This window comes from Tachysurus fulvidraco, chromosome 24 (assembly GCF_022655615.1).
Source record: "Tachysurus fulvidraco isolate hzauxx_2018 chromosome 24, HZAU_PFXX_2.0, whole genome shotgun sequence".
NCBI classification, from domain to species: Eukaryota; Metazoa; Chordata; class Actinopteri; order Siluriformes; family Bagridae; genus Tachysurus; species Tachysurus fulvidraco.
In genome coordinates, this window is record NC_062541.1 from 18,508,889 (window position 1) to 18,524,264 (window position 15,376).

Below are 15,376 nucleotides of genomic sequence, written 5' to 3' on the forward strand. Positions count from 1 at the left end.
GTAATGAATGTGAAGATGTAACAGGAAGTAGTTCTTCTTTAGATGTCATATTTATTGTTCTTTGAGTTCTGATGAAGGATCAGATTAAGATTTGTGTGTACACAGAAAAAGGAAGCTGCTGCTCTGAACATCACCGTACACAATGCTCTGTTATCACACTGCAGTTTCATGGTCAGCCGTTATACACACACACTACACACTTCACACACACTAAATTGTTTGCCTGTTCTGCTCATTAGCCCCAGATCTCGTTTAGAGCACAGTAATGATTTCAGCACTACAGCTCCTCAATACTCACTGAATTTGATTCTGTTTACAATCTGGAGCTTTTCCCAAACTCACCCTTCTGTCTCTGAGCAGCGTTTCCTTTTCTGTATAATATGCACTACTGCCCATGTAAGCATGATCAGTGATGTTCTCTAGACTGGCTCTGGAGCTTCCGTACACTAGCTGGATGTGTGACTGTGTGCTGGGGAGAGGATGAGTCTGTAGTGTAGTTGTAGGTGGAGTGTGTGTAGTATCAGCTAGAAAACATCACTGAAGTCACTCCAACACAAGGAGGATGAAGAGGTAGAGGAGGATGGGTATGTGAGGTCAGACGTCACTCCATCCTGTTCCAGTGTACAGCCATTTCATGTCCAAATTTTTGGGTGGTGAAGAAAAAAAACAACCACCGTACAATGAGGTCTCGTAATTTCACATGATGTAGTCTCATTTAACTGGATCAGGTTCTGTGAGCATTCTATTAAAGTTGTATTTATTGGGAATGATCAGCTGATGTCTCTTACTCTGTGTGTGCGTGCGCGCGTGCGATCAGATCAGCCACTAGGGGGAGTCGGACACGAGAGTAGAACTTAACAAAGGAGAACATTATAAATACCAGAACACTGAAACCCTGATCTCTAAATATGTCATTATTGAGTTTCTGAATACTTTTGAGTCTAATTGAATTAAAAGATGAAATTGATTGAGAAGTGTTCATGTAAGTGGGGCTGAGGAGCAGGACACATTAAATATGACTTTAATCTCATCAGCCAAACACTGATGGATCTGTCAGAACCCTCTTTAATTAAATTAGTATCGTGAGAACATCACTGAATAAGATGGATGTGTGTAAAATAAAATAGTTCAGGAGCTGAAACCTGCTGAGGCCTAGGGGTGGCGCTGTTCGCCCACTTTTTCATTCAGTCTTCTTTGTAAAATTCAGACCTTAATTACTGCCCATGAATCCACTCTGGATGAATCGAGCCTAAACTTTCCAGTGCAATTATTAAGACATCCTTCAGACAGAGGAACTGAGAGATCATCAGGTTAAGACAAGGCCACAGGAGGTTATGTTATGAACGTATTGACTCCAACCAAATTAACACTAAATAAGTGCAACACAACAAAATGAATGTTTTTAAAACCCTGGAGAGAGTAGTGGTGATGATGATGATGAAGAAGAATGATGATGATAAACTCTGGAGAGAGTGATGATGGTGATAAACACTGTGTCCTGTGGTCATGATGAAGATGGTAGAGTACAGGGATGTAGCAGCACTGTCTTACAGTCCCTCATGAGGATCTTATACACAGCTGAAGTAGTTCCCCTCTAAATGCTCCTGTTCTCTTCCAGAACAGAGGAGCTGGTTATGAACTGATGGGATCCTGAGGCCCTGATGAAGAGCATGTGTAGAAGGTCACATCAAAGATCCTGTACTACAAATAAACCACTTGTGTAAGGTTGAAGTTCTCGCGTCACCACTTTGATGTTCACACAGGAAGCTCTTGCTTTGCATTGCACAGCTTCTGAGGTTCCAGCAGACCTGTTTCTGTTCCTTATGTGACTCTAAAGCCTTCATCACACATTATTACATATCCAGTCTTTGACTGATTCCTGGCTATTATTATTATTATTATTATTATTATTATTATTATTATTATTATTATTATTATTATCCCTCCAAATGAGGTAACACATCGATATCTGGTCTTGATTAATTGAATCATTTGCCCCTTTACCACCGAGGCAGTTTGAGTGCAGGTTCGGAGCCTAATTTAGAACTGCTTGTGTTAGGGGCTGTGGGCGGGGCTGTGGGCGGGGCTACCGTTAGTGCATTTGATAACGTACCTTAAGTATACTAATGTTTAATACACTTTTACTTTACTACAATATGATCAGTTATCAGCACACATGATAGTAGGTAGCTACATGCTAAGGCTAACTTTTTTCTGTGTTAATGATAAAATAACGTTAAGTACTTTCTCCATCACAACCTCCGTTTATACAGATTACACGGAGCCGCACGTACACGTCGGATTCGCCGCGTTTGGGTGTTAATGTAGGTTCACAAAGTCATGAGCATTAACAGTAAAGTAACATCCACCATTGTTGTTGTTGTGTTTGTCGCTGCTGCGCTAACGTTGCTGTGTAACGTGACACGTATACAGTGACGTCACACTCGGCTCTGTGACGCTCTCTAACTGATGGAAAGGCAAACCGGTTCTTAGAAGGTTCTCCAGTGGAACCAACTTTGAACCAGCACCAGCTCTGAACCAGCACCCGGGTCTTTCTGGTGGAAAAGGGGAATTACAGAGAGACAGGTACTTAAGGTTGCCACCCGTCCCGTGAAATACGGAATCGTCCCGTATTTACAGGCAAAGTGACGCGTCCCGTATCAAATCAATACCATTTGTCCCGTATGTTACAGGTCCACATTATACAGCATCCCATGCAAATCACCCCACCCGCATTGTGTGGAGACGCGTCCTATTCTGCCCCTGATTGGGGTAATACTCGCTGCCATCATTGGCTTGTTTTAGCTTTACGGGCAGTGAATCGGCCAATCAGAGTCAGAGGAGGGCGGGACGCCGCCTCACCGGTTCTTTTGACAGAGTGACTAAAAATCTGGATCTGTTAATTTAATAATAAGTTAATAAAATATGGTTCACATCTCACAAGTTCCTCCAAAAGCTTATATTTTGTGTTCTCAGTCACACTTTGTTGGCGTATATTTAGGGGTCAGGTCCCGAAGGGGTGTAGACACATTCTTATCGTTAGTGTTCTTCTTCCTCAGGAAGTCAATGGCAGCCCATAGAACCGCACGTAGGAAAGTGAAATTTGGCACACATGTAGAGGCCAGTCGTATAAGTTACTATAGCAACTTTGGTGTGTCTAGCTCAAACCCTCTAAACACCAGTCCAAAACAAATTGGGTGCGTCTTGGCACACACACACACACACACACACACACACACACACACACACACACACACACACACACACACACACACACACACACACACACACACACACACACATATCAGAATCAGCACCGCAGTGACACACACACACACACACACACATATCAGAATCAGCACCGCAGTGACACACACACACACAAATATCAGAATCAGCACCGCAGTGACACACACACACACACACACACACACACACACATCAGAATCAGCACCGCAGTGACACACACACACACACACACACACACACACACACACACACACACACACACACACACACACACACACACACACACACAGACATTTCGCAACGATTCGTTACAGCGCCACCTAGTGGCCACGAGATCTTCACCTTAAGTCCAGTATTTTACGATTGCAACGCAATATCGCTACAAAACTTGGTATGGTTCATCAGCGACATGTTCTGAGCGCATCTGATCGGCTTGACCCCGGAATCGCTGCTTGCAGCTATATTTATTATTGTCATAGCTGTGTATTCAATATGACCACTTAAGTTGTGATAGTGAGAGACTGAGTGCATCTGTTCACACTGATTTCAATAGCAGACGTCTTATTATAATGTCCATTGGTGTCGATCTTAATATTTTTATGTATACATGTTTTAAGTTATGATATACCGCCACTGGCACGCCATCGGGACTGTGGTCAGTGTGGCCCCGAGGGGTGTGGCCCCCGCTCCGGCAAGGGGTCCCTTATTTTTCTGTATTGAAGGTGGCAACCCTACAGGTACTGTTTAGTCTCTTAATCTCTTCCTCTTTTAGCTCACAAAAAAGGCCAGAGTTGCAGCCCTGCTGTGTATCAGAGCCAGAAAGACACAGAATAAACTGGTTTACTGGATAAAAATGTTGTTGCACGTCAGCGGTTGTGGCTGAACTTCCCCCTGGAGAATGCCCAGTGTCTCCTGCTGGCCTGGCCATCATCCAAACATCTATAAATATAAAGGCTAAGGCTGCGCTCAAATTACAGCTGTAGGACTCTTTCCATAGCACCAGAGGCTCTAATATTCCTCAATGCAGCAAAAACTAAACAAATACCAACATTCATGTCTACGATTAGAATCATCAACCATTTACTATCGTATGTGTGTGTGTGTGTGTGAGAGAGAGAGGTAATACTAGCAAGTGTCTCGGTGCTGTTAAGTATTTATCCTTTATAATAACAAAACAACAAAATGAAGTCATCTAGTACTGTAAATGTGTCTTTTACTTTTTGTACATCGTTAAAACTGCAGCAAGTTTCAAGAAATGTCCAAGAGCCTTTTTTTTCCAGTAGATAGTGCAGCTTTAAACTACTGGTCATGAGAGCAGATTTATAATGTGCACATTATTATAATTATAATGTTAGCATTACTGATTTAGCAATTTTACAGTCATATATATCCATATAATTCTTCTTATATAAAACAAATCTAAACAAAATAGAGACAAATATTTACACAGAATACTGAAACAGGGCTATTTACAAAGCCAGCATGTGTCAATGTGCATAATACATACAGAATATATATCATTTATTATTTAACATGGAACACACACACACACACACACACACACACACACACACACACACACACCAATTCACAAAGCAGCCATTTGTAAGAGCTGCATTTTAAACTGCTGTGCGTGATGTGAGAGGTCCCTGACTCGGTCCACCATCTCCTGCACTACCGGAGTGTTGGGGTAATGCAAGGCCGCCATTTTGGTTGAACCCACCACTGTTTTGAGCAGCTCGCATAGTATGTTGCTAGAGTCCATCACCCGATTGGCCACATCAGACATCGTGACCTGCCGTGACAAAGTATCTCCAATAAATACAAGCTTATGAGCACTGAGGATGACGAATTTAGCGTGAGCCACGAAGATCCGTGGAGGCTGACCAGCTGCCACACTGCTAAAGAACGCATCCACGGCATTCAGGAGAGTCACAAAGTGCTGCTCACACTGCTCGCCGTAGAAAGCCAGCAGCTGCTGGTCACGCACACACAAGTGAGCTCCACTACCTGCGGAGGAGGAATCTGATGGAGAGAAGAAGCCTGTGGAGTGCTGATGTGAGATAAAGTGTGTGATGTCATTATCTACAGGTTTAATGGCCTCCTGCTCCAGCTGCTTAAACTGGTTCAGCTATGAGAGAGAAGAAAAGGAGGAATAAAGAGTGATGTACAGAAAAACAAAACAAATAAAAAGCAAGCCAAAGTATTTATTTATTTACAAAAGCTATATAATGATACCCCTGTTTTCCTTCGAATGATTATGTAGTATTTCTTAACTTAACTCAGATTTCACTACATCTATGTAACAGGAAACATTATGCCAGATTATTCCAGATGTTGAACACCTTTGAGGCAGCTGTGATGTATTTAGTTTGACTTTAAAATTAAAAAAGATGTTTTAAATAGATCTCCCATTCTCTCTGAGTCACTGTTATCCAATATAAACCATCACTTGGATGATGATTCAGTCTCAGATCAGTTGAATTTTAGGCTCATGTACCTGCTCCTGTCCCAGTTTGACCTTGCTCTGGTTCATAATGTTCTCCTTTTCTAAAAGCTCCTTCTGATGACGCTCAAATTCCTCTTTACCCTTTGGGAAAAAAGGTGTCGTGGTTAATTTTCAACCTGCATGACAGTGCATTGGAGTAGAGAGGTTGAAAAAAGCTAGATCTTATAAAAGGTTTGTAAATAAACATTTTATCATTTTCTAAAAGAGCAAATCCATTTATAATCCAATATTTCATTTATTTAAACGTACAACATTCTAATCTAGAAGAATATCACCCATGTATGTTTACTCTAGAGTTTAATCAGCAGCCTCAAGTAAAGTCAGGACGTGTGGAAGTAAAGTCAGGTCGTGTGGAAGTAAAGTCAGGAAGTGTGGAAGTAAAGTCAGGACGTGTGGAAGTAAAGTTCTTTCTGATCACTGCCTTACAAAGAAGTGATAAAAGATTCAGTAGCAGTCAGCGCACCGTAGTCCTGACACTGACGTATAGAGCCATAATGCCTGTTGAACATGTTTGCCTTGATTATGTTATATTTTCACGCACTACATGTGTTGCTTTCTCTTGCTGCTGGACTGGTCGAGTTCTGCAAAGCTTTCTATAAGTAAATCTGGGTACATTTACAGCTGTTAAATTTTACCTGCAAATGGACGTAATCATAGTCCTCCATCCAGGTTTTCACACACTTTTCACTGTTCTGAACCACAGGAAATGGTTTTGTTTGGCCACTGTAGCTTTCCTCTTCTATTGGGTTGCAAGTAAAAGGGTGAACAACACCCTCTATAGGTGCCCTGCGGAATAGCATCTCAGCATTGCCCCCTATGATGGACACCAACTGCTTGGCGTCATCAGGAAGAGTGTGTGCCACCATAACAAAGCGGTCCAGTTCATCACTTTTAGTCTGCTGCTTACTGGTCATTAGTGCCCCGCTACTGTTTTCCAGGCTTTTCTGCAGGATCTGCTGCGAGTCCTCCAGCCTCTGCAGCTGCTTTCTCAGTTTAGAGTGAAGTGTTGGATCCGATAGTGTGGATGCATTGGCTGCGGTGCCTTTACCGAAAGCAAGGAATTCAGCAAGAGTGCTACGAACACGCTCCATAGTGGGCCGCACTTCATTAGCATACTGTTCCATTAAGCCATGACTTCTCCAGCTGGGTGAGGAGGTCAGGCTGTGTAGAGAGGAGAGCGAGGACTCCAGGCCCTGCTGCAGGCAGGTGAGCTTCTGTAAGGCAGAATCTAGGTCAAGCATGAGACGACCGTCTGCTGGCGTGCCAGCTGAAGATGAAGAAGTGGACATGCTACTTCCTGTGCTGGAAAATGACAAGCGGTTTATGCCGTCAGTCACATCAGCCAGCAAACGAGAATCAGGGGGCGGGACATCATAGATCCCCTTGTTGCGATCACGTTCCCTGCACTGTGTTTGCTGCTGAATCCCACGTGGGACATCGTATAAATCTTGGGATGCTCCAGAATTAAGCTGGCTAGGAGGAATGTCATAGTTAGCACTGCTGCAGTTAGCTGGAGGAAAGTCGTAGTTTGAGTGGGTTGATTTGGACATGGACATAGGTGGGACATCGTAAACACCCTCTGGCTTCTTTTTGTGAGGCTGCGGAAAGTCATAATTCCCCTCATCTTGGTTGGAGTTACTTTTACAAGGTGGTATGGAATAAACCTGCAGGGATTAGAACAACATTTCCACTATTAATGTACAAAAAACCAACAGAGAAAAGGCATAGACAAAATATCTCTCACAAAATGGATGTGAAGATTTTTGGTTGTTCAAATCCTTGTGTTGAGGAAAGTGTGTGTTGAAGTGTGTAAATGGGAAGAGGGTGTGAGGAGAATGTGTGAGCTGACATAGTCTACAAATCTGCATGATAAATAAAGGAGTGTTTTTCACTGAGTGCCTGAGGGAAGAAAATGAATAAATCTGTATCATCATTAGGAGTGGCACGGTTCACAAAACCTACAGTGGGGTTCGTATCACGGTTTTCGGTTCTGTACGGTTCTTGTTGTTATTTTTTCTTTTAAACTTCAACGGTCCAGAAATTTCCTTCGCATTTGATATATAGCTTATTAGCTTAATTATGCACAATTTAGGATACAGTATTAACATTTTTATAATGTAATCATGCACTTACTGAATGTGACTTGACTTTAAACACATTATTGGGACCATCTGAGTACAAGCTAGGTGAGATTTTGATACAGAGAGAAGACATTGATGATGACACGCTTTTCATTTATTTGGCAAAAAAAAGGAGAACGTGTTGTTATCTCTACAGGAACTTGTGTCTTTTTAACACACAAAGACTGAAATTAACTTGTATTTATCAAACTGACAACTTCAGTGTAGCTCTTAAAAAATATATATTTTAAAAATAAATATATAATATAATATAATGTAATAATATAATGAGGCTATAACAATAGCGAAGGCCATAACCATAAAGCCAAGCATAAGTTTAACATCTTCACACAACTGTCATATTAGAAGTGTTGTCATTAGCATATCGAATGCATTTAGCACAATGTTTGCACACACTCGCAGTTCTATCTACTGTTTTATTTCTGTTGTCATCGTAAGTAACATGAAATCCAAAATGTTCCCACACACCGCATTTGAACGACACGGGTGCATCCGCCAACTCCGGGCAGCCTTCATTATCTCCACTTGACTTGTCTGCAGCTTTCCTCACTCAACGTTTACGGTCTATATGTATGTTCACGTGAAACTGTCTGAGGCGAAACTGAGCATGTGGCTACATTGTGCATGCGGCGAACCGTGCGACGCTCACACGAACCGAACCGAGACAAGCGAACCGAACGGTTTGGGTCTTTTTTCATGTACCGTGCCACACCTAATCAACACGGATCTGATCTGCACCAGAGCAAAGAAATTGTGTGTTTTTGTGTTTTCCCTTTTATGTTTGAGTTGATGAGCAAAGTGCTGAAAAGTTCTCTGGCTAAACACTGTGTGCTCCATGTGGTGCAGGAACAGCTTGGTGCTCATCTGCCTGAAGGTAATATACAGTAGAGTGGACCCAGTGCCTCTGGCAGGAGGATAGCACTTCCCTCTCCTATTCCATTCTCTGCCTGTCTAGATGACTTATAGTAGATAAGTTATGGTACTGACTGCCAGTAACACATCTGAGGGCTGTCCTGAGATAGGTGGGACACACAGCAAACACAAAGAAGTGTGCAATTGGATGGGGGGAAGTATGGTATGTGGTCTTCATCATGGGTCATGAGCAGGTCTCCAAATTGATAAGATAGCAATTTCCTACCGACTGCCCAAGACAAAAAGCAGGTGTGGCATTTTCTGTGTATTATCACAGGTTTGAAGTCGACTAATTCAGGTGTCACCAGTCCTCTGACTGAAGTCACTAAAAGGGAGTGTGCAACCTGGTCAATATACTAACATGCTTTTACTCAGGTGAGTTTTACACGTTTTACCAGCCTAGCAGTTCCATTGTCCTGACTTCATTTTCTCTTTTGTTTTGCAGACTGATGCACTGGACAAAGTGTTGGAGTGAGAAGAGCACTTAGTGCTGTACAGCTCTGTGTGGGAGGGCAGGTTACTGCAGAGAAGGTTTGCCAGGACATCTGTGGGGACAGATCTTCAGCTCCGCTGCCGATTTATGGATGTCACCAAATAGTTCACTTACAGGCACCTAACAATTTAAGTTTGAGGTGTACTAAAGACCATGCACAGAAGAGTCAGTAGGATTATGTGGACAGAGTGATTGGTGATGGTCAACTGCAATTTGTGAAAAGTTTAAATAATAAAAGAAAGCTTTAACGGAGTTTTCATTGAGTGGCTGGGGAAGGAAAGGGGAGTGAGCGCACTCACACAGCTGAGCTTCAGCAGAGCAGGAAGCATGTGCTTGTGTTAATGAGCTGAGTCCTAAGGAGTTTTGTTTCTTAAAATAAAAAATTGACGCACATTGAAGTCGTAAATTCACTTCATTATCCAGCAGGGTGTCAAAACCCGATCTGAGCTTAACACACAGGGTTTTAATGTCAATGTCCCTATCATGATGACATCCATCAAGATATAACAGGAGCTAAAGCTCTAAGCTTAAAATCTGCCTTGTGGTATGCGTCAAACCTCCACAAACCCGTCATTAAATGGTTCACAAATAACAGGTTCCCAGCATATCTAAATTTATTGCTAACAAACTTGCAGTACTGGGCTGAGCTGTACTCCGAAGAGCTCTGTCACTTCCTGTAGCACACAGGGTCCGACTACATCACGGCTTTCATTTAACAACCAAAGGAAACTAATAAAAGGTACATTTTCTCTGCAATTTAGGTGAAAGTATCGTCCTTGTTACAGAAATAAAGAGGGGAGTAAACATGCTGGAGAAATCACTGTGTCAAGGCAAACCCATTTACTTTAAATACTTTTTACTGAGTTGATTTTAAAACCATTTGAAACCATCAAACATCAGCTGACTACATCATACCCCTTGTGATGGTGGTGGGATGTCATACACTCCCTGATTCCTTGTGTCCTGTGCAGGAGGAATGTCATAAAGACCTTGGGTTTGAGGACTTGCATGCTTCCCTTTCTTTCTGCCTGCTGGTATGTCATACACCTGTAAATGTAAACAGAAACAGGATGCAGGACTTGTTCAGGATGGTCAATGTAGAGAAGCTCAGTGGGAGAGTGAAAACATACTTACCCCCTGAGTCCTCATGGGCGGAACATCATAGAGGTCCTGAGAGTTGCTGGGTGCAGGGCTATAAATGTATGCCTGTCCAACTCGTGTTGGGGTCATGACCTTCACAACACAGGGAGAAATACAATGACTGTTTATATTAAAATACAAGTGTACCCTCCACTGGGATGACATAAAAATACAGCCTTATTCTTCTTATTATTCAGATTATCTGAGGGGAGGGTGATGCTAATCTGGGGAGGGTGATGCTAATCTGGGGAGGGTGATGCTAATCTGGGGAGGGTGATGCTAATCTGGGGAGGGTGATGCTAATCTGGGGAGGGTGATGCTAATCTGGGGAGGGTGATGCTAATCTGGGGAGGGTGATGCTAATCTGGGGAGGGTGATGCTAATCTGATGAGAGGGTGATGCTAATCTGAGGAGGGTGATGCTAATCTGATGAGAGGGTGATGCTAATCTGAGGAGGGTGATGCTAATCTGATGAGAGGGTGATGCTAATCTGATGAGAGGGTGATGCTAATATGATGAGAGTTTGATGCTAATCCTAAATGTAACTGTCTTTTTAACAAACAAAATATAATTGACTTTGGACAAGCAACAATATATACAACAAAATATTAAAAACAGAAAAATGTTTACTATAATAAAACATACAGAAGTGATTAGTGCTCCTGGCCCTGGGAAATTAACACCATCATCCTGATGGAAGTGTAAATTGTTAATTTGTAGAATGTCTGGTGTCCCAGATTCCTTCATGACAGAGAAATGCATGGACTGAGTCTGTCACACAGCACTATAACCTCCTGGAACACAAATCTGAAGCACATGTATGACTGACGAAGCAGGTTCACAGCACTGTTACAGAGTCTGAACAATACTCACATGCGCACACACACACGCATACACACATATACATGTACACACGCGCGCACACACACACATATACATGTACACACGCACGCACACACACACACACACACACACACACATATACACATGTACACACGCACGCACACACACATATACATGTACATACGCACGCACACACACGCACACACACATATACATGTACACACGCACACACACATATACATGTACACACGCACACACACATATACATGTACACACGCACACACACATATACATGTACATACGCACGCACACACACACACACATACATGTACATACGCACGCACACATACACATATACATGTACGCACGCACACACATACACACACACACACATATACATGTACACACGCACGCACACACACACACACATACATGTACACACGCGTGCGCACACACACACACACATATACATGTACACACGCATACACACATATACATGTACACACGCGCGCACACACACACATATACATGTACACACGCGCGCGCACACACACACACACACATATACATGTACACACGCGCGCGCACACACACGCACACACACATATACATGTACACACACACACGCACACACATATACATGTACACACGCACGCACACAGACAATCTCTCTCCCTCACACACACGAACACAGACTCTCCCTCTCTCTCACACACACGAACACACACACGTACACATAGCTTCAGACTTAGCAAACACACACACACACACACACACACACACACACACACACACACACACACAGACTCAGAGGACCTGGTGCCTTTATCATGTTCTCTTAAATCCGCTTTACCTCAGACACTGAACCAAACACAATAAAATCAGGAAACTGGAAACAAACTGAATAAAAACATAAACCAAATAATCACGAAACAACAATCATCCATCCTCAAATCAGCAAACATGCTCCATAAACTGAAATCAATTGATTGGATGGATGAATGAATGGAGTGGGTTAAGGAATAGATGGGGGGGGGGGGGGAGGAATGGATGCCTGGACTCTGAACACAGTGTTGTGCTTGTTGCTATGAACATTTTCAGAGGCTTGGTCACACACACCCTGAACTTTTCCTCTGTTTGCCCTCTCTTAGCACCTCTGTGCTATTTGAAGCTGCTAGTCATCAGGGTGTGTAAATACTGAGCAGGCTGACTGCTGCCCCGCTGTGGTTACGGAGGACTGAGTAAACTTTCCCTCCCACTCAGGGGCCTGTGCCCCAGGAACAGAGAGAGGATAGACGACAGGGTAGAAACAATGAAATGCCCTAGACCAGGGTGTCAAACTCAAACTCACAGTGGGCCAAAATATAAGACTGAGATAAAGTCAGAGCCAAACTGAATATTTAATGTAAAATTAACTACAACTGATCTGTAATGTTCAACTTTCTCACATGGAAACAAACTTTAGTTTTACTTAAACACAGGATTTGGAACAACCAGAGCTCGTTATTACAAACACATAATTAAATAAATAAAATAAATGAAGTCTCTCACTATCATTTTAACTTCCTTTTTGAAGTGGATCTTTTTCAAAATCAACAACAAAACAACCAAAAATAATCATTTCATTTAATGAAAAAACTTTTCGACTATTAACAGTTCCTGCCTTGGAGTAGAAAAAGTGCATAAAGAAAACATATTCAAACTCAGTTTATACGTCTCATAATGCTTCGTGTCATAGTGTCTCCTTATGTTCTATACTGTCGTTACAGACACGTTAGCACCGTTAGCACACAACACAAACAGCTCTGTCCTTTATATACGTGAACAGATAATCTGTCTCCCTCCTGTCCTGTAAGCTCCTATTGTCCATCTGTCCTTTGGACATTTTTGTGGAGGGTGAATTAACTTGCCCCATGTGACTGTAACAGGGTTGTTAACGACCGACAACAGAGAATGAGGGGCGCTTGGTGTTCGTGACTACGCGTCAAGACAGTGGCAAGGCATTCTGGGATATGTAGTGTTAGCAGAGCATGCGGCTAGTCAGCTGTAATGTACATCTGATATGATCTCACGGGACAAATATAATTACACCGTGGGCCAAATTTGAGTTTGACACCCTTGGTGTAAATGCATTAGCATGATTTATTAACACAAGGAGGATCATAATGTGGATCAGTGGTGACTTTGTAGAGATTTAAATTGACATAAAATATGAAATTGCCATAAATCTCTTTATAGCTTGATCTGATCAGCATTCAAAGAATGTTCATTCATCATTATACAGTAACGTTACTGTACCCTGTGCTCAGATTGACCTCATCAGAGGTGGGAGTACAGGATTACTACTGAACCTAACACACCATGGCTCTGTGTGGTTCTAGGGCAGGAAGCTGATTCAGGAAGTGGTGCTTCTACATTTACTCTAATCTACATTCACTCCACTTGGTCATGATAAAACACTCTGCTCAAGCCACTGTACATACTCATCATATAACATAAGGAGAACGCAGTCCTCTGTAAAAGATAAATAATAATAATAATCTGAAACATATATCTGTATCATGTTATAGAATAAAGGATTATTAAATATAAAGTGGCTTTTTCTGATATTCTTGGTGTGATGTGTTGCTCTAGCCTCAGCCTTGGACCTGCTCCACTTAAAGAACAGCTGGGACAGATCAGGTCTATTAATATGGCAGTCAAATTAATGTTGGCAATTAAGGACTGAATCTTCAGAGAATGCAGATGTCTCAGTCAGAAAACGTGCTAAATTAAGAGCACTGAAGGAGACGCAGCATTTATTTGCGACTCCATGAATACGGTGCTCACTGATTATGGACCTGCTGTGTCACTAATGGGGTAGGAGAAGGATGGGACAGTTATTCAGATTAATCTGGTGTGAAAATAGTTTCTTTTTTTTATTTATAATGAAAAACAAACTCTGGTAATGAGGAAGATGAATATGAGATATCTGATAATAATATCTGATTCTCTAACTCTGTTTTACACATAACTTTGGATCTAAAGCATGGTTTGAAGTCCTCAGAGCCTGAGAGGGAGCAGGTAGAATGATCAGGAGAGCTTTATTTCAGCTGCACCTTTCTCAAACCCACACCTACGTACTACATGACCTTCAGCGTGACAGACATCTCAAACACAGCACTCTTTTCAGTGCAGACACACCCTCTGACCTCATGTATGCAATGGCTGCTAAACTGCAGTCTAAGTGGAAGACAGTAAATAAGAGCTCCCCTTTAGTGGCTGCTGAACCACCAAATGAAGTAGAAATAGCAATCTGTGAACAGAGCTGTGGAGAAAACCAAGCACAATGTTGTCCAAAATCCACAAGAATAAGGTGGTAGTTTCACAAGAACATTTAACTACAGAGTAGAGCAAAAATCATAGCATGAGACATGACCTGTTCCCTAGCATGGGGTCTTCTGCCTCCTCACAACCTCCAATCATTACCAGCGTCAGGCAATGTGTGAATACAGTGTGTGTGTGTGAATACAGTGTGTGTGTGTGAATACAGTGTGTGTGTGTGTGAATACAGTGTGTGTGTGTGAATACAGTGTGTGTGTGTGAATACAGTGTGTGTGTGTGAATACAGTGTGTGTGTGTGAATACGGTGTGTGTGTGTGTGAATACGGTGTGTGTGTGTGTGTGAATACGGTGTGTGTGTGTGAATACGGTGTGTGTGTGTGTGAATACGGTGTGTGTGTGTGTGAATACGGTGTGTGTGAATACAGTGTGTGTGTGTGAATACGGTGTGTGTGTGTGTGAATACGGTGTGTGTGAATACAGTGTGTGTGTGTGAATACGGTGTGTGTGAATACAGTGTGTGTGTGTGAATACAGTGTGTGTGAATACAGTGTGTGTGTGTGAATACAGTGTGTGTGTGAATACGGTGTGTGTGAATACAGTGTGTGTGTGAATACGGTGTGTGTGAATACGGTGTGTGTGTGTGAATACGATGTGTGTGAATACGGTGTGTGTGTGAATATGGTGTGTGTGTGAATACGGTGTGTGTGTGAATATGGTGTGTGTGAATACAGTGTGTGTGTGAATACGGTGTGTGTGAATACAGTG

General features: G+C 42.4%; 2 protein-coding genes across 9 annotated transcripts in view; one reads left to right on the forward strand and one right to left on the reverse strand.

Moving 5' to 3' along the window:
• Positions 1-767, forward strand: part of dync1li1 (dynein, cytoplasmic 1, light intermediate chain 1) — a 10,553-nt gene extending 9,786 nt beyond the window's left edge. For all 3 annotated transcript variants that reach the window (XM_027144410.2, XM_027144411.2, XM_047808030.1), the window contains one exon: positions 1-767. This exon is cut by the window's left edge and continues 454 nt beyond it. The gene's annotated coding sequence lies outside the window, so the exon portion shown is untranslated.
• Positions 768-4,445: 3,678 nt separating this feature from the next.
• The window catches only part of nedd9 (neural precursor cell expressed, developmentally down-regulated 9), a 34,599-nt gene continuing 23,668 nt past the window's right edge, over positions 4,446-15,376 (reverse strand). For all 6 annotated transcript variants that reach the window (XM_047808029.1, XM_027144399.2, XM_027144398.2 and 3 more), the window contains 5 exons: positions 10,439-10,537; positions 10,220-10,351; positions 6,394-7,422; positions 5,750-5,839; positions 4,446-5,380 (listed from right to left, as the gene is read on the reverse strand). In XM_047808029.1, the coding sequence (XP_047663985.1) occupies positions 4,838-5,380; positions 5,750-5,839; positions 6,394-7,422; positions 10,220-10,351; positions 10,439-10,537 (1,893 nt within the window). In that variant the 3' untranslated portion in view covers positions 4,446-4,837. The remainder of the gene's footprint in view (positions 5,381-5,749; positions 5,840-6,393; positions 7,423-10,219; positions 10,352-10,438; positions 10,538-15,376) is intronic.